This window comes from Oncorhynchus kisutch, linkage group LG13 (assembly GCF_002021735.2).
Source record: "Oncorhynchus kisutch isolate 150728-3 linkage group LG13, Okis_V2, whole genome shotgun sequence".
Taxonomy (NCBI): domain Eukaryota; kingdom Metazoa; phylum Chordata; class Actinopteri; order Salmoniformes; family Salmonidae; genus Oncorhynchus; species Oncorhynchus kisutch.
In genome coordinates, this window is record NC_034186.2 from 70,844,841 (window position 1) to 70,872,135 (window position 27,295).

At 42.3% G+C, this 27,295-nt stretch overlaps 1 protein-coding gene across 1 annotated transcript; it reads left to right on the top strand.

Moving 5' to 3' along the window:
- Nucleotides 1-1,726: 1,726 nt before the first annotated feature.
- Nucleotides 1,727-27,295, top strand: LOC109881764 (meprin A subunit beta-like). The gene is made up of 9 exons (XM_031838102.1): nucleotides 1,727-1,842; nucleotides 1,935-2,113; nucleotides 13,610-13,762; nucleotides 20,851-21,069; nucleotides 21,168-21,323; nucleotides 21,485-21,709; nucleotides 21,795-22,241; nucleotides 22,483-22,653; nucleotides 27,264-27,295. The coding sequence occupies exons 1-9, from the start codon at nucleotides 1,727-1,729 to the stop codon at nucleotides 27,293-27,295; spliced, it is 1,698 nt and encodes a 565-aa protein (XP_031693962.1).

The window sequence follows — 27,295 nt, forward strand, 5'->3', positions numbered from 1 at the left end:
TCATGGTGCTTCATCAGATTAGAACTATGCTCTTGGTAAAATGGTTTCAAAAGGGTTCTTCAGCTGTCCACATAGGAGAACCCTTTTGAGTTCTATGTAGAAGCCTCTGTGGAAAGGGTTCTACATTGAACCAAAAGGGTTATATCTGGAACCAAAAAGTGTTCTTCAAAGTGATCTCCTATGGGGAAAGTGACCTTGACCCTGGAAAGGATATCCAGAGAGAATATATATGCATGCCTGTCTTGTTGTGAGCTTAACTGTCTCACATGTTTTGGCTGGGGTAAGTAAAGGATGTCCAGAGAGAATATATATGCATGCCTGTCTTGTTGTGAGCTTAACTGTCTCACACGTTTTGGCTGGGGTAAGTAAAGGATGTCCAGAGAGAATATATATGCATGCCTGTCTTGTTGTGAGCTTAACTGTCTCACATGTTTTGGCTGGGGTAAGTAAAGGATGTCCAGAGAGAATATATATGCATGCCTGTCTTGTTGTGAGCTTAACTGTCTCACACGTTTTGGCTGGGGTAAGTAAAGGATGTCCAGAGAGAATATATATGCATGCCTGTCTTGTTGTGAGCTTAACTGTCTCACACGTTTTGGCTGGGGTAAGTAAAGGATGTCCAGAGAGAATATATATGCATGCCTGTCTTGTTGTGAGCTTAACTGTCTCACATGTTTTGAGTGTGGTATGAGTGTGGTATGAGTGTGGTATGAGTGTGGTATGATCATCGGTAAGTAAAGGATACTTTCCACATATTTATTTTTATTTTTTAGAAGTCCTACTCTAATTTATGTCTGTAGCTCAATATGTTAAAAGAACTATGTTGAATTTGATAGAATATAATTTATTGTATTGTGAGAAAATTATATGCAAGTTATGCAAAATCGTAAATCTAAAGATAAAATACATTTTTAGAATTATGTTTTTGATCATTTCTTATCTTTAAAAAAAATCAATCATTCTCCCCAGGCTGTTCCCAAGGTCACAGGTAGGTGTGGATATTTTAAATGAAAATGAAATGTACTGGCTACAGTCTTTGGACCTGAGTTCTATTTTTTTTATGAACATACTTATACTGTAGCAGGTGTTTATGTATATGGTGCTTACCATGAATATTATAGACTTCTTCCTTTTCAAGACATCGAAGATGAGTTGGGCATTGACAAAATAAACAAAGGTAAGGTTGACCTTAAATAAAAACATATGCAAAGTATTAATTATACAGTACATAATGCATGAATAAAACACATATTTGTCACAGTTGTGTTGAAAGAATACAGATTTATAGAAAGTCACTTAATGTTTTAATAACATACTACTTATGAACCCATATTGGTTTTCTTCAGACGTATGTTTACGTGAAGGGGACATGATGGAGGTGGGTACAGCAATGGTTTACATTATTTATAGGTTTGAAATGATAAAGTCTGAAGAAAGGTGGGTTAACCAAACCGTAGTGTTCCAGAAATATCAGAGGAATGGCATTCTGGGGGATAACAAACGCTGGCAGTCTCCAGTTCCCTATGTTTTATACTCAAGTCTTGGTGAGTAAAGACATGGGATTCTAATTTTGACTATCTTGTATCAAATATCATACAACTGTAGCATCTATGCTGTAAGCAGAAAAGTCACTTGTTCAAGTCTAGTTCCCAGCTGTATTATATTTATTTTGTATCACATTACTGATCTTTCTAATGTGGTCACTGTATTTTCTATTTGCACAGATATGAACACTAAAGGGATCATTCTGCGAGCCTTTGACCAGTTCAGGCTAAAAACATGCATGGACTTCCAGCCCAGAGACTCTGAGATGTACTACCTGACAATTGAGAAACGTACAGGGTAAGACATGTACTGGTGGAACATTTGGTAGATATTTTGCTAATCAACAATTAATTATATTGTATTTGTGTTAACATGTCTATCCCTGGTAGGTGCTCCTCCTATGTAGGGAGAACGTTTCCAAATGGACAGGTTGTTTCCATTGGACAGAACTGTGATATTATCGCCATCGTGGAACATGAGCTTCTACATGCTCTGGGCTTCTGGCATGAGCAGTCCAGATATGACAGGGATGAATATGTAACCATTGTCAATGAAAACATCGTAGAAGGTCTGAGTCAATGTTTTTCCCAACTAAACAACAGCTATTTATCATTTGTGTAGTTTTCAGATTATAGCTTTAATGTGGGATTGTTCAGGCATCTACTGCTTCTGATGAACATTAATGATGTGTAGTGAATGAATACTGTACAGTTCTAAGTCCTCATATTAGAGAAAAGGGGGAAATGTAAAATATACAGTTTGAATGAATCCAGTACCACTACCTCTGAATTCAATGTTTCACTACAATTAAAACCATGCTAGCATTTAATAATCTCAGGGATGCTCAAACTATTCTCTACCAGCTGTCCTACCCTTCCTTCTCAAATCAAATCAAACTTTATTAGTCACATGCGCCGAATAAACAGGTGTAGACCTTACAGTGAAATGCTTACTTACGAGCCCCGAACCAACAGTGCACTTTCAAAAAATACAGATAAGAATAAGAGAAAAGTAACAAGCAATTAAAGAGCAGCAGTAAAATAACAATATATACAGGGGGGTGGTGGTACAGAGTCAATGTGGGGGGACACCGGTTAGTTGAGGTAGTATGTACATGTAGGTAGAGTTCATTAAAGGGACTATGCATAGATGACAACAGAGAGTGGCAGTGGTATGGAGAGGGGAGGGGCAATGCAAATAATCTGGGTAGCCATTTGGCTAGATGCTCAGGAGTCTTATGGCTTGGAGGTAGAAGCTGTTAAGAAGCCTCTTGGACGTAGACTTGGCGCTCCGGTACCGCTTGCCGTGGGGTAGCAGAGAGAACAGTCTATGACTAGGGTGGCTAGAGTCTTTGACAATTTTTAGGGCCTTCCTCTTACACCGCCTGGTATAGAGGTCCTGACTGGGCCGTTCGCACTGTTGTCCTGGCACCACACTGCCAGGTCTCTGACCTCCTCCCTATAGGCCGTCTCGTTGTTGTCAGTGATCAGGCCTACCACTATTGTGGCATCGGCAAATGTAATGATGGTGTTGGAGTCGTGCCTGGCCGTGCAGTCATGAGTGAACAGGGAGTGCAGGAGGGGGCTGAGCATGCACCATTGAGGGGCCCCTGGGTTGAGGATCAGCGTGGCGGATGTGTTGTTACCTACCGTTACCACCTGGGGGCGGCCCGTCATCAGGAAGTCCAGGATCTAGTTGCAGAGGGAGGTGTTTAGTCCCATGGTTCTTAGCTTATTGATGAGCTTTGAGGGCACTATGGTGTTGAACGCTGTCTGTAGTCAATTAATAGCATTCTCACATAGGTGTTCCTTTTGTCCAGGTGTGAAAGGGCAGTGTGGAGTGCAATAGAGATTGTATCAAGTGTGGATCTGTTGTGGCGGTATGCACATTGGAGTGGGTCTGGGGATGTAAACATTGGGAAATGCTTAGCCTAATGGTTGTGTTTTCATATTCTAATGATTGGGACGTAGTGGCTTATTATGTCTAAGTGCTTAGCCTTTAACATTATGCTGTTTGTGATTGCTGTCTTTCCATCGGCCCTATGCAGTGGTGTAGCAGAGCCTGGTTAAGTGGGTATACTCAAACTGGTCTGCCCAGCAAAGAAAAGGCACCCTGTGTGAAAAATCATATGAGTCTTAAAAATATATTTCTCTGATTTTCACTCTCAAAAATCACAATTTTGTTTTATGGAAAAACAAAAATGTGTTGTGATTATAGAATACAGCATATCTTTGTTTGTAAAAAAAAATATATATATATATGTAAGACTACAGGTTCAGTGGTTTGTTCCAAACATCAGAAACCAAAGACTGTCCAACTACTCGTTATTATGTCAACTTTTATTTGAAATGGTTCTGTATCCTTTGTTGTAGGCTCATTGACACCACTCTCCCTCCTCCAACAACGACTGAGGACACAACCACTCTCCCAACAACGACTAAGGACACAACCACTCTTCCAACAACGACTAAGGAAGTCAACAGGTACTCAAACCCCTCCCCCTTTACACATTACTCTAACGTTACCTCATGTCAACATTGTGGCCATAACAGTAGGTAATACATACATAATACATCATTAAAGTGAATTGTAGCCAAAGAAAACTAACACTATAATCTTTATCTCACCTCTAGCATCCTTGGCTTCTCTCCTGGTTTTGCCTCCTCCCCTGTGGTCATCCTTCTAACTCATCTGCTGCTGTTGACTCACTGATGTGACAGCTCCCATCCTCACCTGGCCTTTGAATATAGGGAGCAGGAGTGAAAGTCTGGTCCTGGTTGTAGGAAGTCGAGCTAGCCTATTCTAAAACCCATAGACGTTTTTTGCATTTACAAATGTAAGGAATCTGTTTAAATTCATCTTGATTTTGTCCACAACTGACAATAGGATGAGTCATCTCATGTACAGATAATTGTGAATGCAATGACAAAATGGCAAATTGGCACAATTGATCATTAATGGTGGGGGACCTATATAATGATACTTTTTCAAATAATGCTTTTATTACATTTGATATTTTTCTTTCAATGAGCAGTCAATGTATTAATTCACTCCACTTCTTCTAGTTATGTTTGACTGTTATGATTGAAAATAATATATATATATATGACTTAGTTATGATCATACCTAATTGTCAATGAAAATAGAAAAAATTATAAAGTAAATGTACCTTCTCAATGAATACGATCTAATAACTTAATAATTTGAATGTGTTTCTAATAAACTGTAATGTGTCAGTGTGCAGCGGTGAGGATGGAGTCAGGCGCAGGACACAGAACTGAGTAAAATAACGTGCTTTACTCGAAAAGAAAACCATAAAATTCCACTCAGGGAAAACACACCATAACACAGCAGTCTAATAACACTCAACAAAGAACAAACACGCACAAAACATATTGGGAACCAGAGGGTTAAATAGGGAAAATAATTATAACGGAATGGGAACCAGGTGTGTACAATCAAGACAAAACAAATAGAAAAAGAAACGTAGATCGGTGGCAGCTAGAAAGCCGGTGAGCCGAACACCGCCCGGACAAGGAGAGGCACTAACTTCTGCGGAAGTCGTGACATAAACACTTCTTCTTCTTCCAGTCCCCCAATATACTTCAACATCCTTTATTTTGAAACAAGTCTTACCGTGTTTGTTTAAAACTTTACCTAGTAAATGAATATAACCTTTGTGTCACAGTGCCATGTTTAACTTCTACGTGCAAATAACAGTCTGACATGGATGTTGTGACTTTGAAAGAATGTATACAAGTCAATCAATCAATACAAATCACTCATCCCTCATATCAGCGCAAATATGTGTAACGACAGGAACAAATAGCAACAAACCTTGTGTCAGCGTAGACAACAACTGACAGTAACTCTGTTTGATGCCCTTGCAGCTGACTGAAATATGTACAGTTGTCTCTGCATGAGTGATGACACTGTTTCTTGCTTGATGATGTGTATCACAAAAGGACAGACTAACCTGATGCGTCTTTGTCTTTTCAGACATTTCCCATCTCTAATGTCTTGCATAACAGTGAGCACTGAGACTTGACGAACTGTCCCCACTCTTTCCTGAACACATCTATTTACGGTCTTATACTGTATGAAGAAACACTAATCAGGTCGTACCAAATATTGCATGTGTCTTAGCTGGAAGGTCAAATGTGACAAATTATCGGCTTACATAAGTATCGGTTTACATAGACTACTGTATATGGTGGTTGGTGGTCCACAAATACTCCTTTCCTCAAGAAGGCTGAACTGGTGTCTTTCATTTTGCTCTTTTGCTTTTTAATGATTTGGAGGTCAGATATAAAGATCTAATATTAATTACCTCATCCGATTTCCACAGTTTAGTGAAACAGTAAAAAAAGAAAGAAAAAAAGATTTTAATGAGAAATAAAAATAATCACTAGGGATATTTAGATGAATGAGGTGATCTTTCTAGTTGCGTTGGAGTGCAATTATTACACTGTCTTTTGTTTTGATGAAAATAAAATATGTAAGGGTGAGGGCAATAATGTGAGCCTGCAGCATCTTGACAATGTTTCTTGAGGTCTGGGATCACCGTTAGAATAAGGGAATCCATGTATAGGCTCAACCTTTTCCTCCTCATAACTGTGACTGTGAAGACAGTTTGAGGGAATTCAGAGCTGCTGAAGTTCAGTTGGGGAATAGTCGTCCCCATCCAGGTGGATTTTCAGATAAGATTCCACTGATTAAGTTTGGACCAAAGCATTAGGGCGGCAGATGGCCTGGCAGTTAGAGCAATGGACCAGTAACTGAAAGGATACTAGTTTGAAACCCTGAGCTGACAAGGTGAAAAACTATTTCGATGTGCCCTTGAGCAAGGTACTTAACCCTAATTTGTCCAGGGTCGCTGTTGATAATGGCGAACCCTGGCTGTGATCCCACTCTCCCAAGGGTCTCAGGGAGAGTTGGGATATGCAAAAAAACATTGCATATCATCCAATACAGACTTATACGTGATAAATATAAATGATCATTTGTTTAACTGTACGATACAGTGATTGCATGACTAAGCAGTCAAGAAAACACTATTGTTCGCAGTCGAATTCCTTTGATGGAAAGAAATGGCAGATTGTACAGAACTGTATTACTAAATGTTTCTGTTGCAACTTTGTCTAATCAGGCAGCTTGACTGTTACAAGGACAAGGGAGGATGTATACTTCTTGTGGTGAGCTTGGCTGTTACAAGGACAAGGGAGGATGTATACTTCTTGTGGTGAGCTTGGCTGTTACAAGGACAAGGGAGGATGTATACTTCTTGTGGTGAGCTTGGCTGTTACAAGGACAAGGGAGGATGTATACTTCTTGTGGTGAGCTTGGCTGTTACAAGGACAAGGGAGGATGTATACTTCTTGTGGTGAGCTTGGCTGTTACAAGGACAAGGGAGGATGTATACTTCTTGTGGTGAGCTTGGCTGTTACAAGGACAAGGGAGGATGTATACTTCTTGTGGTGAGCTTGGCTGTTACAAGGACAAGGGAGGATGTATACTTCTTGTGGTGAGCTTGGCTGTTACAAGGACAAGGGAGGATGTATACTTCTTGTGGTGAGCTTGGCTGTTACAAGGACAAGGGAGGATGTATACTTCTTGTGGTGAGCTTGGCTGTCTCACAACGTATGTTTCTGGTACGAATATGATTCATTACTACCTACAATTTAAATATCCAATGAGTTAAAATCAATTCCCGCATTAATTTAAACTGGGACATTAGGCCTACATTTTCATTATGTTGCACTACTGTTGTGTTTCTTTGTTTGACCATATCTCGTGTTTCAAAACTGTAGCTTAATTCAACCAACAAATCCTAAGTTATCGATGATATAAGAACAGATTTGTCAATGTTTTCAAACCCAGACATGAATTGTCACGAATTCCGCTGAAGTCGGTTCCTCTCCTTGTCCGGGAGGCGTTCGGCATTGCCGGTCTTCTAGCCATCATCGATCCACTTTTCATTTTCCAATTGTTTTGTCTTATCTTCCCACACACCTGGTTTCAAACCCCTCATTACATGTTGTGTATTTAACCCTCTGTTCCCCCCCATGTCCTTGTCCGGAATTGTTTATTGTAAGTGCAGGTGCACGTTATTCTGGTGTGTGACAGGTTTTGTACCCATTGATTGTTTGTTCTGGATGCCGGTGGTTTTATGTATTAAACTGCTCCTTTGTAAACCCAGTTTTTGCTCTCTTGCGCCAGACTTCCCTGCCGCCAGTACGCACCCCTTACATTAATAAACTGTAATGTTTATCTGTGTGTTCAGCCTGAACTAGAAACATTTGCTGAGTTCTCAGATGGCTAAAGAGCCCTTTAAAAAAATCACTTATACTTACAGTATGTTTATATACATTTTATTTGGTTAGTATTTGGTAGTATTTTTCAAGATAGCAAATTGACTTATTACATTCTGCTTCCCCTATGGACACCCCCCTCAACTGACTTTTGCTCTTCTCCCACCCCAACGACATTCATCACAGTTGCAGTTGTTAATATGTAGATTATCTATTTGTTTCTTATAATTTTGTTTTTATTTCACTTGGTCCTCACACCTCCTAATGGTCATGCTCCTCTCCATATGGTCATTCCCCCCACACACCCTAATGGTCATGCTCCTCTCCATATGGTCATTCCCCCCACACCTCCTAATGGTCATGCTCCTCTCCATATGGTCATTCCCCCACACCTCCTAATGGTCATGCTCCTCTCCATATGGTCATTCCCCCCACACCTCCTAATGGTCATGCTCCTCTCCATATGGTCATTCCCCCACACCTCCTAATGGTCATGCTCCTCTCCATATGGTCATTCCCCCCACACCTCCTAATGGTCATGCTCCTCTCCATATGGTCATTCCCCCACACCTCCTAATGGTCATGCTCCTCTCCATATGGTCATTCCCCCCACACCCCCTAAACAGTCTTTTGTTCTTCCTCCAACTCCATGTATTTATTCATCACTGACCACCTTTACTCCACACACAGAGACGCATACAAAGCTCTCCCTCACCCTCCATTTGGCAAGGGAGAATAATTCTATCCTCCTGATTCCTGCTTACAAGCAAAAACTAAAGCAGGAAGCACCAGTGAATCGGTCTATAAGAAAGTGGTCAGAAGAAGCAGATGCTAAGCTACGGGACTGTTTTGCTAGCACAGACTGGAACATATTCTGTGATTCTTCCGATGGCATTGAGGAGTACACCACATCAGTCACTGGCTTCAATAAGTGCATCGATGACGTCGTCCCCACAGTGACGTGGCAGATGTGGCATGGCTTGCAAACTATTACAGACTACAAAGGGAGGCACAGCTTTAAACAGGTCAACATTCACAAAAACGCAGGGCCAGACGGATTAACAGGATATGTAATCCGAACATGCGCTGACCAACTCAAATGTGTCTTCACTGACATTTTCAACATGGCCCTGGCCGAGTCTGTAATACCAACATGTTTCAAGCAGACCACCACAATCCCTGTGCCCAAGAACACTAAGATAACCTGCCTAAATGACTACTGACTCATAGCACTCACGCCTGTGAACATGCTTTGAAAGGCTGGTCATGGCTCACATCAACACCATCATCCCAGAAACCCTAGACCACCTCCAAATTGTATACTGCCCCAACAGATCAATAGATGATGCAATCTCTATTGCACTCCACGCTGCCCTTTCCCACTTGGACAAAAGGAACACCTATGTGAGAATGCTATTAATTGACTACAGCTCAGCGTTCAACACCATAGTGCCCGCAAAGCTCATCACTAAGCTAAGGACCCTGTGATTATACACCTTCCTCTGCAACTGGATCCTGGGCTTCCTGACAGGTCGCCCCAGGAGGCGAGGGTAGGCAACAACACATCCACCATGCTGATCCTCAACACAGTGGCTCCACAAGGGTGCGTGCTTAGTCCCCCTTGTACTCCCTGTTCACCCATGACTGTGTCCACATCACTAAGGACCTATCATGGGCAAGCACACCAACACAGTCGTGAAGAGGGCACGACATCGCCTCTTTCTCCTCAGGAGGCTGATAATATTTGCCACGGGCCGAAAGATCCTCAAAAGGTTATACAGCTATATTATTGAGAGCATTTTGACTGGCTACATCACCTCTTGATACGGCAACAGCTTGGCATCTGACCGCAAGGCGCTACAGAGGGTAGTGCATATGACCCAGTACATCTCTGGGGCCGAGCTCCCTGCCATCCAGGACCTCCATACCAGGCAGTGTCAGAAGAAGATCCTAAAAATGGTAAAAGATTCCAGCCACTGTTGTCTATGCTACCACATGACAAGCGGTACTGGAGCACCAAGTCAAGGACAGAAATGATTCTGAACAGCTTCTACCCCCAAGCCACAAGACTGCTAAGCAGTTGATCAAATGGCCACCCAGACTATTTTTGTTGTTGTTGCACTGGCTCTATGCACACTCACTGGACTCTACCCACACACTCACTGGACTCTACCCACACACTCACTGGACTCTACCCACACACTCACTGGACTCTACCCACACACTCACTGGACTCTACCCACACACTCACTGGACTCTACCCACACACTCACTGGACTCTACCCACACACTCACTTACTTACTACACCAACACTCCTACACACACACACACTCACAAAAAAAAACACACACACACTCACAAAAAACACACACCAAAGCATATGTTGATGCCACACACACAGACACACTATCACATTCTTCACATACACTGCTGCTACTGTTTATTATCTATCCTGATGGCCTAGTCAATTTTACCCCTACCTACTGTGCCTTCAGAAATATCAAAGTGGAATCATATTTTACAAATTAAAAATGAAAATCTGAAATGTCTTGAGTCAGTAGCTATTCAACCCCTTTGTTAATAAGGCAAGCCTGAATATGTTCAGGAGTAAAAATTTGCTTAACATTAGTCCTGGACATTATTTTTTAATGACTACCTCATCTTTGTACCTCACACACAATTATCTGTAAGGTACATCATTCGGGCAGTGAATTTCAAACAGATTCAACCACAAAGATTTTACAATGCCTCGCATAGAAGGGAACCTAATGGTAGATGGGTAAAAATAAAAAAGCAGACTTTGAATATCCCTTTGGGCATGGTGAAGTTATTATTTACACTTTGGATGGTGTATCAATACACCCAGTCACTACAAACATTCAGGCGTCCTTCCTATCTCAGTTGCCGGAGAGGAAGGAAACAGCTCAGGGATTTCACCATGAAGCCAATGGGGACTTTAAAACAGTTGCAGAGTTTAATGGCTGTGATAGGAGAAAACTGAGGATGGATCAACAACATTATAGTTTCTCCACACTACTAACCTAATTGACAGAGTGAAAAGAAGAAAGCCTGTCTAGAATAAGCATATTCCAAAACATGTATGCTGTTTGCAACATGGCACTAAAGTAATACTGCAAAAAATGTGGCAAAGCAATTAACCTTTTGTCCTGAAAACTACGTTTTATGTTTGAGGCAAAAACAATACCACACATTACGGAGTACCACTCCCTATATTTTCATGCAAAGTAGTGGCTGCCTCATGTTATGGATATGCTTGTAATTGTTAAGGACTGGGGAGTTCTTCATGATTAACAAAAAAAAAGTATTGGAGCTAAGCACAGGCAAAAGCCTAGAGGAAAATCTGGTTGTCTGCTTTCCACCAGACACTGAGAGATGAATTCACATTTCAGCTGGACATTAACCTAAAACACAATGCCATATCTACACTGGAGATGCTTACCAAGAAGAGGGTGACTGTTCCTAAGTGGCCGAGTTACAGTTTTGACTTAAATCTACTTGAAAGTCTATGGCAAGACCTGAAAATCAGCAAATGTTGCACAATCCAGCTGTGGAAAGATCTTAGAGACTTACTCAGAAAGACTCAGTCTTTCTCAGTCAGTTGAAGTCGGAAGTTTACATACACTTAGGTTGGAGTCATTGAAACTCATTTTTCAACCACTCCACAAATGTCTTGTTAACAAACTATAGTTTTGGCAAGTCGGTTTGGACATCTTCTTTGTGCATGACACAAGTAATTTTTTCAACAATTGTTTACAGACAGATTATTTCACTTATAATTCACTGTATCACAATTCCCGTGGGTCAGAATTTGACATACACTAAGTTGACTGTGCCTTTAAACAGCTTGGAAAATTCTAGAAAATGATGTCATGGCTTTAGAAGCTTCTGATAGGCTAATTGAAATCCTTTGAGTCAATTGGAGGGGTACCTGTGGATGTATTTCATGGCCTACCTTCAAACTCAGTAACTCTTTGCTTGACATCATGGGAAAATCCAAAGAAATCCGCCTTTTGACCTGCACAGGTCTGGTTCATCCTTGGGAGCAATTTCCAAACGCCTGAAGGTACCACGTTCATCTGTACAAACATTAGTATGCAAGTATAAACACCATGGGACCACGCAGCTGTCATACCGCTCAGGAAGGAGACGCTTCTGTCTCCTAGAGATGAACATACTTTGGTGCGAAAAGTGCAAATCAATCCCAGAACAACAGCAAAGGACCTTGTGAAGATGCGGGAGGAAACAGGAACAAAAGTATTTATATCCACAGTAAAACGAGTCCTATATCGAAATAACCTGAAAGGCCGCTCAGCAAGGAGGAAGCCACTGCTCCAAAACCGCCATAAAATGCCAGACTACGGTTTGCAACTGCACATGGGGACAAAGATCGTACTTTTTGGGGGAATTTCTTCTGGTCTGATGAAAGAAAAATATAACTATTTGGCCATAATGACCATCGTTATGTTTGGAGGAAAAAGGGGAATGCTTGCAAGCCGAAGAACACCATCCCAACCGTGAAGCACGGGGGTAGCAGCATCATGTTGTGGGGATGCTTTGCTGCAGGAGGGACTGCTGCACTTCACAAAATAGATGGCATCATGAGGCAGGACAATTATGTGGATATATTGAAGCAATATCTCAAGACATCAGTCAGGAACAATTTTAACGGCAATGCTACCAAATACTAATTGAGTGTATGTTAACTTTTGACCCACTGGGAATGTGATGAAAGAAATAAAAGCTGAAATAAATCATTATCTCTACTATTATTCTGACATTTCACATTCTTCAAATAAAGTGGTGATCCTAACTGACCTATGACAGGGAATGTTTACTAGGGTTAAATGTCAGGAGTTGTGACAAACTGAGTTTAAATGTATTTGGCTAAGGTGTATGTAAACTTCCGACTTCAACTGTATTTTATACTTTCTATTGCATCTTGCCTATGCTGTTTTGCCATTGCTCATCCAAATATGTATATGTAAATATTCTTATTCCATTCCTTTACTTAGATTTGTGTGTATTAGGTAGTTGTTGTGGAATTGTTAGATTACATGTTAGATATTGCTGCACTGTCGGAACTAGAAGCACTAGCATTTCGCTACACTCACAATAACATCTGCTAACCAACTGTATGCGACCAATACAATTTCATTTGAAGTGTTGAAATACAATCGACACAGCAATACAAGTACCATGTCAAGTAAAGGCATAATTCTACTTATTATTTTTGTACTCAGGAAAGGAGCACAATTTTCACCAAGCATCACTAAGCAAGCAGAATGTAGTTGGCCAACGGCTGGACATGAGCTCCAATGACGTCTTAAATCTTAACATGCTGTATAACTGTAGTAAGTAAGCTATAGAACTTTGCTCAGTGAAAGAATGAAACCAAACCATGGACTTATGTGTTTCATTAGCAGCATGTCAATAGATTTGATATTGTATTGGTCATTGATGGGAATGTCGTAAAGCAGTTGACACGGTGTTACGTCATCGGTCAGTGTTTCATTCAAAGTCAAATGGACTTTGAATGAAATGCATTTAATGTATTTGAAGCTAATGGGTTCTCAGAAGAGTGCATAGTGTGCATAGTCCAATGATATTTGGAGGTTATACAACATAGTGCAGGATGTGCCTTTAGCTAGTGCCTTAAGCACTATGAGTAATCCATGTGTTTGCATCACTACTTGTCTACCATGCAAATACTTCCCTTGTTCCAATTATGCAGCATCTGCGGTCACATTCCTAGAGACATGCAGCTTTGAGGACAACCAGGAGTGTGGTATGACCCTATGTGCCAGTATCAGTGCCAGCTGGGAGAGAGTGGGCAGTGTCCAAGAGGGGCCAACCTCAGACCACACCAAGCTGAGTCCTTTAAGGGGTAAGCCTCCATGTTACAATTGTTAGGGCATATTTCAATCAAACATGAAAACTTAACATTTTAATTTGACACATGATATAAGGAGTTAAACATTGATACTTTAGGTGCTGGCAGACTGGCAGTGATGTGTTTTTATTGTTAGAAGTCATCCCTGATAGTATGGTACATCTTGTGTTTTACAGGCTCAAAGCTCACCAAACCATGTCGCTTGACTAATTCCGCATGGCCTGCTATGATCAAGTTGATGCTGCTGATCAGATTCAGAATCACATACTATAGACCAGAACCTCATTTCCCCCTGATGTCATTGATAATACGAAGCTGTGTTCATGGGTCCCTCTCATATATTGATTTTTATTTCTGACAGATACTGATCCAGTGTCTGTGGATAACAGTACCACTTTTCAAAATGGTATGTATACTCAAAATCAAATCAAATCAAATGTATTTATATAGCCCTTCGTACATCAGCTGATATCTCAAAGTGCTGTACAGAAACCCAGCCTAAAACCCCAAACAGCAAGCAATGCAGGCGTAGAAGCACGGTGGCTAGGAAGAACTCCCTAGAAAGGCCAAAACCTAGGAAGAAACCTAGAGAGGAACCAGGCTATGTGGGGTGGCCAGTCCTCTTCTGGCTGTGCCGGGTGGAGATTATAACAGAACATGGCCAAGATGTTCAAATGTTCATAAATGACCAGCATGGTTGTATAATAATAAGGCAGAACAGTTGAAACTGGAGCAGCAGCACGGTCAGATGGACTGGGGACAGCAAGGAGTCATCATGTCAGGTAGTCCTGGGGCATGGTCCTAGGGCTCAGGTCCTCCGAGAGAGAGAAAAAAAGAGAGATTTAGAGAGAGCATATGTGGGGTGGCCAGTCCTCTTCTGGCTGTGCCGGGTGGAGATTATAACAGAACATGGCCAAGATGTTCAAATGTTCATAAATTATCAGCATGTTCGAATAATAAGAAGGCAGAACAGTTGAAACTGGAGCAGCAGCACGGCCAGGTGAACTGGGGACAGCAAGGAGTCATCATGTCAGGTAATCCTGGGGCATGGTCCTAGGGCTCAGGTCCTCAGAGAGAGAGAAGGAGAGAATTAGAGAACGCACACTTAGATTCACACAGGACACCGAATAGGACAGGAGAAGTACTCCAGATTTAACAAACTGACCCTAGCCCCCCGACACATAAACTACTGCAGCATAAATACTGGAGGCTGAGACATCCTGACTGACTATATACAAATTGTCTGGTGTTTTATTTACGACATACATATTTTTGCTCAATATATATATTTTTACAGAGATTGCCCTTACTTCTGCTACTAACATGTCAACCACTGACAGGGAAATCAGAACCTGTACTTGTAGAATTGTATCAACTTATATCACCTTTATAAACCATTTATTAGAGAGCAAATGAATCAATAAAGCGTTTTCCCCACCTCTGTTTCGGTAACAAGCTGAGGGATGGGGCTGGAGAAAAGTGACCACTCAAATTCATTGACAGACCTATGGATGCAAGGACTGTCCATCCATGATGTCAAAATAATAGTTTTGACCATGTTGAGGCTATTTAATATTTGTTTATATCTACTTTGTTTGCAAACAAGCTTATATTTTGGGTTCTATGAGGTACGACAGTTGAACTAAGCTCGTGAGGCATTTAAGTTATATTCTTCAAGAATCAATGGGTCCATATCATTAATTTATAAGTGCAAAAATTGATGTAGCAACTGCTGATTTCCCCTTAATAGGTGGTCCAGGTAAATCACCTTTCCTCTTTTGTTCTCTATTCCTCTTCCATTGTCCCTCAAGCAAGGAGGCTGATGACATCGCGGATTCCCATCAGACCAACTCCTTGAATGCCCTACCCCTTGAAGTTTGCAATTGCTCAAAAAAAAATGTTTTACCCTTAAGTGTGTGTACTTTACTGTATTTATACATTGGATATCACTTTAACAGTAAAAGTTCAGAAATCACTGGAGGACGTCTTTAAGAATATAACATAAATGCCTCATGAGCTTAGTTCAACTGTCGTATCCCACCAGAAACCAAAATATAAGTTTGTATTAAAGCAATGTAATTGCAATCAAACACTGTATAGCTTCAAAGCATGGTTTAACTATAATTTTGATATCATGTATGGTCAGTCCTTGCATCCATAGCTCTGCCTATGAATTTGAGAGTGGATACATTTCTCCAGCCCCATCCCTGAGCATTTTACCAAAACCAGTGTCGGGGTTTCTACTTTGTTATTGTTTGAAATGCAGATTGCCCCTTTAAAAGCATCGATATGACTCATTCATTTAGTGAAAGGTTGATATTTCTGTCCTTTATCTTCCAGCCTCTGACTTCTCCTCTGGACTGGTGTCTCCCCCGCGATCATTGGCTCTTATGTTGTGGTTGATTCACTAAACGACATTAGAACCTGAACATATAGCTAACAACAGTCTATAAAGCCTGATGACCTACGATGATTTACCAGAGAGATTATATTAATGTATGGTAAATGTTTGTGCCTTGTATATTACCAACCCTAATGTCAAAAATGTAAAATAAAACAGAATGATGGAGGCCACTGTGTTCTTGGGGACCTTCAATGCTGCGTAAATGTTTTTGCACCCCTCCCCAGATTTGTGCCTTAACACAATCCTGTCTCGGAGCTCATTGTACAATTCCTTCAACCTCATGGCTTGTTTTTTGCTCTGACATGCACTGTCAACTGTGGGACCTTATATAGACAGTTCTGTGCCTTTTGAAATGCAGGTGGGCTCCAATCAAGATGTAGAAACATCTCAATTTCGAGTCTCATAGCAAAAGTTCTGAATATTTATGTAAATTAGGCATTTCTGTTTCTAAAACCTCTTTTGGTTTGTCATTATAGGGTATTTATTTTATTTAAATTTTTTATTTCACCTTTATTTAACCAGGTAGGCTAGTTGAGAACAAGTTCTCATTTGCAACTGCGACCTGGCCAAGATAAAGCAAAGCAGTGTGACACAGACAACAACACATGAAGTAAATAATAAACAAGCCAATAACACAATAAACAAATCAATGACACAATAGAAAAAAGTACGTCTATATACAGTGTGTGCAAAAGGCATGAGGGGGTAGGCAATAAATAGGCCATAGGAGCGAATAGTTACAATTTAACAGATTAACACTGGAGTGATAAATGAGCAGATGATGATGTGCAAGTAGAGATAATGGTGTGCAAAAGAGCAGAAAAGTAAATAAAATAAAAACAGTATGGGGATGAGGTAGATAGTCCATCTGTAAATAGCCCACCCAATCTATGTACAGCTGCTGCGATCGGTTAGCTGCTCAGATAGTTGATGTTTAAAGTTGGTGAGGGAAATAAAAGTCTCCAACTTCAGCGATTTTTGCAATTCGTTCCAGTCACTGGCAGCAGAGAACTGGAAGGAAAGGCGGCCAAATTAGGTGTTGGCTTTGGGGATGACCAGCGAGATATACCTGCTGGACTGTGTGCTACGGGTGGGTGTTGTTATCGTGACCAGTGAACTGAGATAAGGCGGAGCTTTACCTAGCATAGACCTATAGATGACCTGGAGCCAGTGGGTCTGGCGACGAATATGTAGCGAGGGTCAGCCGACTAGAGCATACAGGTCGCAGTGGTGGGTGGTATAAGGTGATTTGGTAACAAAATGGATGGCACTGTGATAAACTGCATCCAGTTTGCTGAGTAGAGTGTTGGAAGCTATTTTGTAGATGACGTCGCCGAAGTCGAGGATCGGTAGGATAGTCAGTTTTACTAGGGTAAGTTTGGCGGCGTGAGTGAAGGAGGCTTTGTTGCGAAATAGAAAGCCGATACTAGATTTATTTTAATGATGAGGAAATTTTTTAATTTAATCAATTTTAGAATAAGGCTGTAACGTAACAAAATGTGAAAAAGTCAAGGGGTCTGAATACTTCCCGAAAGCACTGTATGTACACCGAGTATACAAAACATTAGGAACACCTTCCTAATATTGAGTTGCACCCCCTTTTGTCTTCAGAACAGCCTCGATTTGACTGTTTAAGATACACTTTGAAGAGGTAGGGTTTCAGATGTTTTCAGAAGATGGGCAGGGACTCTGCTATCCTAGCTTTTAGGGGGAAGCTGGTTCCACCATTGGGGTGCCAGGACAGAGAAGATCTTGGAGGGTCAGGTGGGCCATGAGATCAGAGGTGGCAGAAGAAAGTGCTCAGGTTGGTGTGTAGGGTTTAAGCATAGCCTGAAGGTAGGTCGGGACAGTTCCTCTTGCTGCTCCGTAGGCAAGTACCATGGTCTTGTAGTGGATGCGAGCTTCGACTGGAAGCCAGTGGAGTGTGCGGAGGAGCGGGGTGACATGGGAGAACTTAGAAAGGCTGAACACCAGGCACGTGCAGCGTTCTGGACCAGTTGCAGGGGTGTGATGACACAAGCGGGGGGCCCAGACAACAGAGAGTTGCAATAGTCCAGATGGGAGATGACAAGTTCCTGGATTAGGACCTGCACCGCTTCCTGTCTGAGGTAGGGTCATACTCTACAGATGTTGTAGAGCATGAATCTGCAGGAGCGAGTCCCTTGTTTTCAGAGAACGACAGGGTGTTGTCCACGGTCAAGCCACGGTTCTTAAGTGCAATTACCTATTGTTATTCAGTAATTAAAGCCATTATAATTACTACAGTTATTACCTGGCCATTGGTTCCCACACCTCTTTCTTACCTCCATACATCATACACCTAGTGAAGAAGATGTCATGTTTGTTCAAGGTACACTATTTGCTACCTTGTGCAAATAAATGTTATTTAACAGTATGATAATTGTGTTTGTGATGAATAGTTGTTTGCAATGCTAACTCACAGGTCTGCAAGGAAAAACTATGGTAATAAAGAAAGTGTAAAAGTTCCAAGTACTGAGTCACTTCACTTCAAGTCTGGATCCGTTGCAATACCTGGGCATACACTACTATAAAGACACAGAGAAGGGAAGCAACACAAGATTTGAATACGTTTGTCTTATGATTAACAACTTTCTTTTCACATGACAACATTTGGTTTGGTGTTTGTGTTGTTGTAAAGTATTTCGAATTTGAGGTAACTTGACCATAGCAAGGACATATGTTTCGTATCCATAGGAGAATGTATATTTATATTTTCCTAGTTGTGGACTTCATAACGTTGTCTCGGGTAAGAGATTGAACTGTGAATACCAATTTTATATTGATTAAAAAAATGTACATTTTCAAATTACAAAGACATGATCAGAAATTTTTACATGGTTAAGTAATTTATTCATTTACCTGGAATTGCTACAAAATCATATTTGTTTCTTCATCCGCAGCCTCAAGCGATTTTCAGAGGTGAGTTTGTATACACTAGCCATACATCATTTTATTTAATATAATAACCAGCGAAATAAATATACTAGGGAGTTGGAGTAGTCCAAAGGTTTTGCATTGGCCTATATGGGATTGACACCATTTTTTAAATGTACACTTTTGGAAAACTGTTGCCTTTAATCTACTTTCAAATACAAATACAAAATGGATACTAACAATTATTGATAATTTTCTATTTCAAACTTTTTGTTATTTTGTCATTTTTCAAGATATTGAGGATTTCGACTTGGACATCAACAGAATAAACATGGGTAGGTTAAGCTGAGTTAATGCAACTAGAGTTGGTTGTTGTCAGTATGTACTACAATATTCTTTTAGACTCTGTTTTACCTTGATTCCATAGTGAATAATAATTTACAGCAATTAAACTTCCAGACTTAGACTTACGCGAGGGTGATATAATCGAGGTCAGTACACCCTACAAAAGATGATGCATTTTAATGAATATTCTGCTGGCTTCAGATGTACTCTTTCACTGTCATTTACTATTTCTGGTGTATTCAAATCATGTAGCCTCCGCATTACCGAAGGGTTCCAAGGAATATCGTTTTGAACAAGGACAAACTATGGGACCTTCCTGTCCCCTATGTGCTAGACGACACCCTTGGTGAGTACAAATCTTCATCAGGTCTCCATTTATAAGTCCATATATGGACAGACATCTACAAGTAACATCACACAGTAGATTATACCTGTTACTTGAGGGATGTCCTCAGGTGGGATGTCATATGTCTATACACAGAACGTTGGCTTGTTCTTTGTAAATGGAGACCTAATGATAACCTAAGTGACCAAAACACGGTCTCCAATAAAGTACATGGGAGCTAAGATTGTAGAGTCTCTTTTCACCATTTACTGAACATATTATTCTGCATCCAGCATCTGCTCAGAAACAGTGGTTGTACGGATGTAATCTGTTCCTATACTGAGTGAAGGCCTTCCCACCTGGTTGATAAATAAAGGTTGGATAAGTGATGGATCGTTCCCCCAAAGGCCTTAATTTGCCATCACTTTTACCATATGTTTTCTATATGAACTCAGCTTTGAATGCAAAAGGGATCATTCTGCGGGCCTTTGAGCAGTTCAGACTAAAATCATGCGTCAACTTCAAGCCCAGAGGCTCTGAGTATCACTTCATTTCAGCCCAGAAGAACAGAGGGTAAGATCATTTTTTCACTGCCTGACCACTTGAGGGAACATGGGTAGTTTGCCCCTTTTTTACTGAAGATATCTAACTTGCTTGATATTGATACAGGTTCATTTTTGTGTCTCCTTGCTTTCTTTTAATGTAGGTGTTCCTCCCACGTAGGGAGATCTTCCAAGTATGGACAGCCTCTTTCCATTGGAAATTACTGTGATCATATTGGCATTGTGGAGCATGAGTTTCTACACGCTCTGGGAATCTGGCATGAACAGTCCAGATATGACAGGGATGAATATGTGACAATTGTTTGGAAAAACATAAGACGTGGTTTGTTTACATATTCAGTTATAAATTATAATAATAAGGTCTACATATTATGCATTTTTTTGTTATTAAATTAACTTAGCAATGTTAGCAAAATATTGTTTGTGAAAGTAAATTATGGTTATTTATCATGAGTGTAATAGGCTGTTTTTCAAGACTTTAATTTCGGGAAATTTTAGGTTGTAAACTAAAGCAGTAATTAAGTGTCATGAATCCACTCCTTGTCTACAGGTCATGAGAGGAACTTTGTGAAAGTCTCTCCCCATGATTCGACCACCCTGGGTTTCCCGTATGACTACAGCTCGGTGCTGCATTACAGTGAGACATCATTCAGCAAGGGAGAGGGACCTACCATCATCACTAAGCAACCTGAGTACCAAAAGATTATTGGACAACGCCTTGAAATGAGCCCACAAGATGCCTTAATGCTGAACAAGCTATACGGCTGCAGTAAGTGTGTGTCATGAAACCAAGCATGTCTACTGTCCTGCATGTCCAAGTTGAAAAACATGTATATTCTTCTCCTCCTTTCTGTTTTCCTCCTGTAGAAAAATCTATTTCATTTATGGAACATTGCAACTTCGACAACCAGAGATTGTGTGGGATGAGTCGCTGCACTAAGAGTTTGGTAGGTGGCTGGAAAAGAATGAAGACTGTTATTGGGGGGCCCTATTCTGATTTCACCAACCTGGGGAAGACAGACGGTGAGATTTAACGCTGTAGTACAGCTCACACTTTACCAACAGACTACCAACAAACTTCATGAAAATGCTGTTAATACAGACAATAAACTGAACTTGTGCTGTAGGACAATTAGATACAAATATCAGACAATTGTTAAAAATGCTTACCCTACTTTACCCAGGTACTGGTTTCTTCATGCACGCCAGCACAGCGTCAGGCCAGGAGGGGGACACAGCCCGGCTGGAGAGCAGGGAGATGACTCCCAGTAGGAAGTGCAGTGTCCAGTGTCTGCAGTTCTACTACTACCACAGTGGTAACGAGTCAGACCAGCTCAACATCTGGATGAGAGTGTATCGTGATGAGAGAAACCCTAACGGAACTCTACGCCACATGGGCCAGATCACAGGTTAGGATGATGAGAAGGTGAATCAACCACTTAGAAAATTCACTCCTAGAAATAATTGTTTAATCTCTAGTGTCTCTCTCTGAAGGTTCCCCAGGATCTCACTGGATGCCCTACCACGTGCCCCTGAACGCCACCAAAACGTTCCAGGTGGAGTTTGAGGTGCGTAAAGGAGCAGGACAGTCTACAGGTGGGTTTTCCATCGATGACATCAACCTGTCAGAAACCGAATGCCCCCATCACACCTGGCAGATTAAAGACTTTGAGAATCTTTTAACCACCAGTGATATTAACACTGTTGTGTACAGCCCCAGATACTACTCCCCAGAGGGCTATGCCTACCAGATTGCCATTTATCTTCGTGAAATGTTCTTTGGAGTCTATGTGCGCTTAGTCTCAGGAAAGTATGATGACCAACTCCAGTGGCCTTGCCACCAACGACAAGTGACGATTCAACTGCTGGACCAGAATCCCCACACTCAGCAACGCATGTCCAAGCAAATCAGCATTACCACTGAACCCTCACTTCAGGACGGTAAGAGAAGTTTAAACATTCAATACGAGTGTGTCCAAAACACAATCGAATATAGTAAGGGCACAGCTCATTTGCAATACCCAGCCTAGCTTTGATCACATTTACAAACAAACCCTTTCGAGACAGTGGCAAACAGAAATGGCCATGCTTATGAGTCATATGACTGAATGCAAATGCTAATATTATGAGAGCCCCCATTCCCTTGCATGTGTATGACGCTAGGTATTCCTCCATTTTGTAGACTATGATTCCTGGAACAATCCCCGTATAGTCGGAATGCTAAAAAACAGGGGTGATGAGTCCTTCTATGTAAACCCTGCTGTTGGCTACTTAAAATTCCTAACCTTGACGCAACTGAAGCATAGAGAATTCCTCAAGGGAGGCAACATTTTCTTCCTCATCACCATGCAAGGTGAGCCATCAAATCCAGATGAGATTTTTCTTTTTTATCAATGGTCAACATCAGATAACATTTAATTAGGTTGAATCAGATACATAATTAAATTTTCTGTTCAGTTTTTTTCCTACACACCACTTATAATGCTTATCATATTTATTTTCTCCAGATATCTCCAGTCTGCATTTTACCAACTCCCTGCCCTGTCCCAAATGGTCACCACAGAACTTAATTATAAACCCAAACAACCGTGATGAAGGCCCATGTGCCACAAAGTAAGAAAGATCAGATCAAGGACAGATTAGCATAGATTTGATTCATTCCAGGTAAATATGTTCTATATTTATTGTAAACATCTTGCCCACCTAAATGCCATCCTGGGACAGATTATGCCTATTGTAGTCTTAACTATAATAGGCCAGTATTGATAGCAAGATTTACATCTAGTACCCGTTGACCACACTCTCCTTATCCTGCTTCAGTATGTGTTAACATGTCCTATGTTTATTTATAATCATAACTAACCACTGACTGTAATTCTGTCCTAAAAACACACACTTTGCATAATACTGGACGTATGTTTTATGAGATTGAAAAAGCAACAAATTGGGTGATTTGTATTTTTCCCCTGTGACACAAAATTTTGTTTGTGAAAATTAGAATATCCTCAGTGTAGGTCATTTGTCCAGTAAAAAAGTTAGGTTTGAGCCATTTATCTGCATATACTGTTGAAGTCAGAAGTTTACATACACTTAGGTTGGAGTCATTTAAACTAGTTTTTCAACCACTCCACAAATTTCTTGTTAACAAACTATAGTTTTGGCAAGTCAGTTAGGACATCTACTTTGTGCATGACAAAAGTAATTTTTCCAAAAATTGTTTACAGATTATTTCACTTATAATTCACTGTATCAAAATACCAGTGGGTCAGAAGTTTACATACACTTAAGTTGACTGTGCCTTTAAATAGCTTGGAAAATTCCAGAAAATGATGTCATGGCTTTAGAAGCTTCTGATAGGCTAATTGACATTATTTGAGTCAATTGGAGGTGTACCTGTGGATGTATTTCAAGGTCTACCTTCAAACTCAGTAACTCTTTGCTTGACATCATGGGAAAATCAAAAGAAATCAGCCAAAAACATTGTAGACCTCCACAAGTCTGGTTCATCCTTGGGAGCAATTTCCAAACACCTGAAGGTACCACGTTCATCTGTACAAACATTAGTACGCAAGTATAAACATCATGGGACCATGCAGCCACTATACTGCTCAGAAAGGAGACACCTTCTGTCTCCTAGAGATGAATGTACTTTGGTGTGAAAAGTGCAAATCAATCCTAGAACAGCAGCAAAGGACCTTGTGAAGATGTTGGAGGAAACAGGTACAAAGTACCTATATCCACAGTAAAACAAGTCCTATATCAACATAACCTGAAAGGCCGCTCAGCAAGGAAGAAGCCACTGCTCCAAAACCGCCATAAAGAAGCCAGACTACGCTTTGCAACTGCACATGGGGACAAAGATCATACTTTTTTGAGAAATGTCCTCTGGTCTGATGAAACAAAAATAGAACAGATTGGCCATAATGACCATTGTTATGTTTAGAGGAAAAAGGGGAATGCTTGCAAGCCAAAGAACACCATCCCAACCGTGAAGAACGGGGGTGGCAGCATCATGTTGTGGGGGTGCTTTGCTGCAGGAGGGACTGGTGCTCTTCACGAAATAGATGGCATCATGAGGGAAGAAAATTATGTGGATATATTGAAGCAACATCTCAAGACATCAGTCAGGAAGTTAAAGCTTGGTCGCAAATGGGTCTTCCAAATGGACAACGAACCCAAGCATACTTCCAAAGTTGTGACAAAATGGTTTTAGGACAACAACGTCAGTGTATGTAAACTTCTGACCCACTGGGAATGTGATGAAAGAAATAAAAGCTTAAATAAATAATTCTCTCTATTATTCTGACATTCCACATTCTTAAAATAAAGTGGTGATCCTAACTGACCTAAGATAGGGAATTTTTACTAGGATTATGTCACGGTCGTCCTCCTCTTCATCTGAAGAGGAGAGGCGAGAAGGATCGGACCAAAATGCGGCGTCGTAAGTGTCCATGGTAAATCTTTAATACCGAAAGTACTGACACTATACAAAACAATAAACAAATGACGACCGTGAAGCTACAACATAGACAATCACCCACAAACAAACAGTGCAACCCAGGCTACCTAAGTATGATTCTCAATCAGAGACAACTAATGACACCTGCCTCTGATTGAGAACCATACTAGGCCGAAACATAGAAATACCCAAATCATAGAAAAACAAACATAGACTGCCCACCCAACTCACGCCCTGACCATACTAAATAAATACAAAACAAAGGAAATAAAGGTCAGAACGTGACAGTACCCCCCCCCCCAAAGGTGCGGACTCCGGCCGCAAAACCTTGACCTATAGGGGAGGGTCTGGGTGGGCGTCTGTCCGCGGTGGCGGCTCTGGCGCGGGACGCGGACCCCACTTAACCATTGTCTCTGTCCGCCTTATTGTCCGCCTCCGTGGCTTTCTAACCATGACCACCCCTCTCAATGACCCCACTGGACAGAGGGGCGGAAGCTCTGGACAGAGGGGCGGAAGCTCTGGACAGAGGGGCGGAAGCTCTGGACAGAGGGGCGGAAGCTCTGGACAGAGGGGCAGAAGCTCTGGCGCCTCTGGGCTGAGGGGCTCTGGCGCCTCAGACTCCGGCAGCAGCGCCGGACAGGCGGGAGACTCCGGCAGCAGCGCCGGACAGGCGGGAGACTCCGGCAGCAGCGCCGGACAGGCGGGAGGCTCCGGACAGGCGGGAGGCTCCGGCAGCGGCGCCGGACAGGCGGGAGGCTCCGACAGCGGCGCCGGAACGGCGGAAGACTCCGGCAGCAGCGCCGGACAGGCGGGAGGCTCCGGCAGCGGCGCCGGACAGGCGGGAGGCTCCGGACAGGCGGGAGACTCCGGCAGCGGCGCCGGACAGGCGGGAGGCTCCGGACAGGCGGGAGGCTCCGGCAGCGGCGCCGGACAGGCGGGAGGCTCCGGCAGCAGCGCCGGACAGGCGGGAGGCTCCGACAGCGGCGCCGGACAGGCGGGACCACCTGCAGGGAGGAGACAGAGAGACAGCCTGGTGCGTGGGGCTGCCACAGGAGCCACCAGGCTGGGGAGACCCTCAGGAGGCTTGGTGTTAGGAGGCACCTGAAGGACCGGGCTGTGGGGGAGCACTGGAGCTCTGGTGCGCAACCTTGGCACCACTTCCCCAGGCTGGACAACTACTCTAGCCCGGACCCTCCAGAGTGCAGGCACAGGTTGAACCGGGCTGTGGGTAAGCACGGGAGATCTAGTGCTTACTACACGCACCTCTCCCTTAGGCTCCACTCCCACATTCACCCGGCACGAGCGGAGCGCAGGCAGAGGACGCACTGCACCCTCCCAGCGCCCCGGAGACACAGCACGCAGAGCCGGCGCAGGATAACCTGGACCAAAACTGCGTACCGGCGACCAGACCCGCTGAGCAGGCACCATACGCCCTGGCTCGATGCCCACACTCTCACGGCACTTTCATGGGGGGCTGCCCTATAGCGCACCGGGCTATGGGACGCACTGGCGACACCGTGCGCTTAACCGCATAACACGGTGCCTGACCAGTAATGCGCTGCTTATAATAAGCACGAGGAGTGAGCTCAGGTCTGCTACCTGGCTTACTACCACACCTCGTCTGCCCCCCCCCAAAACATTTTTGGGGCTGCCTCTCGTACCTGTCGCACTGCCGTGCTGCCTCCTCATATCGCCGCCGCTCAGCTTTCGCTGCCTCCAGCTCTGCTTTGGGGCGGCGATATTCCCCAGCCTGTGCCCAGGGTCCTTTCCCGTCTAGAATCTCCTCCCATGTCCAGGAGTCCTGTGATGCTGGCCGCTGTTTTTGCTGTTGCTGCTGCTGTCGTCGCTGCTGTTTACCACGCCGCTTGGTCCTTGGTTGGTGGGTGATTCTGTCACGGTCGTCCTCCTCTTCATCTGAAGAGGAGAGGCGAGAAGGATCGGACCAAAATGCGGCGTCGTAAGTGTCCATGGTAAATCTTTAATACCGAAAGTACTGACACTGTATACAAAACAATAAACAAATGACGACCGTGAAGCTACAACATAGACAATCACCCACAAACAAACAGTGCAACCCAGGCTACCTAAGTATGATTCTCAATCAGAGACAACTAATGACACCTGCCTCTGATTGAGAACCATACTAGGCCGAAACATAGAAATACCCAAATCATAGAAAAACAAACATAGACTGCCCACCCAACTCACGCCCTGACCATACTAAATAAATACAAAACAAAGGAAATAAAGGTCAGAACGTGACAGATTAAATGTCAGGAATTGTGAAAAACTGAGTTTAAATGTATTTGGCTAAGGTGTATGCAAACTTCTGACTTCAACTGTATCTAATCTGTCATATTTTAGCATTCAAATAAACAGATTTATTAAATATTAATTCATAATGTTATGCATTTTGCTCGGACTTATACCCTTCGGTTTAATCTTTGATTTCTCGTTTATTCCGCAAGCAGCTGTGTCTTTGTGTCATATGTTTGTACATGCAGGTATGATCCTCATCATGATCGTCCTGAGTTGA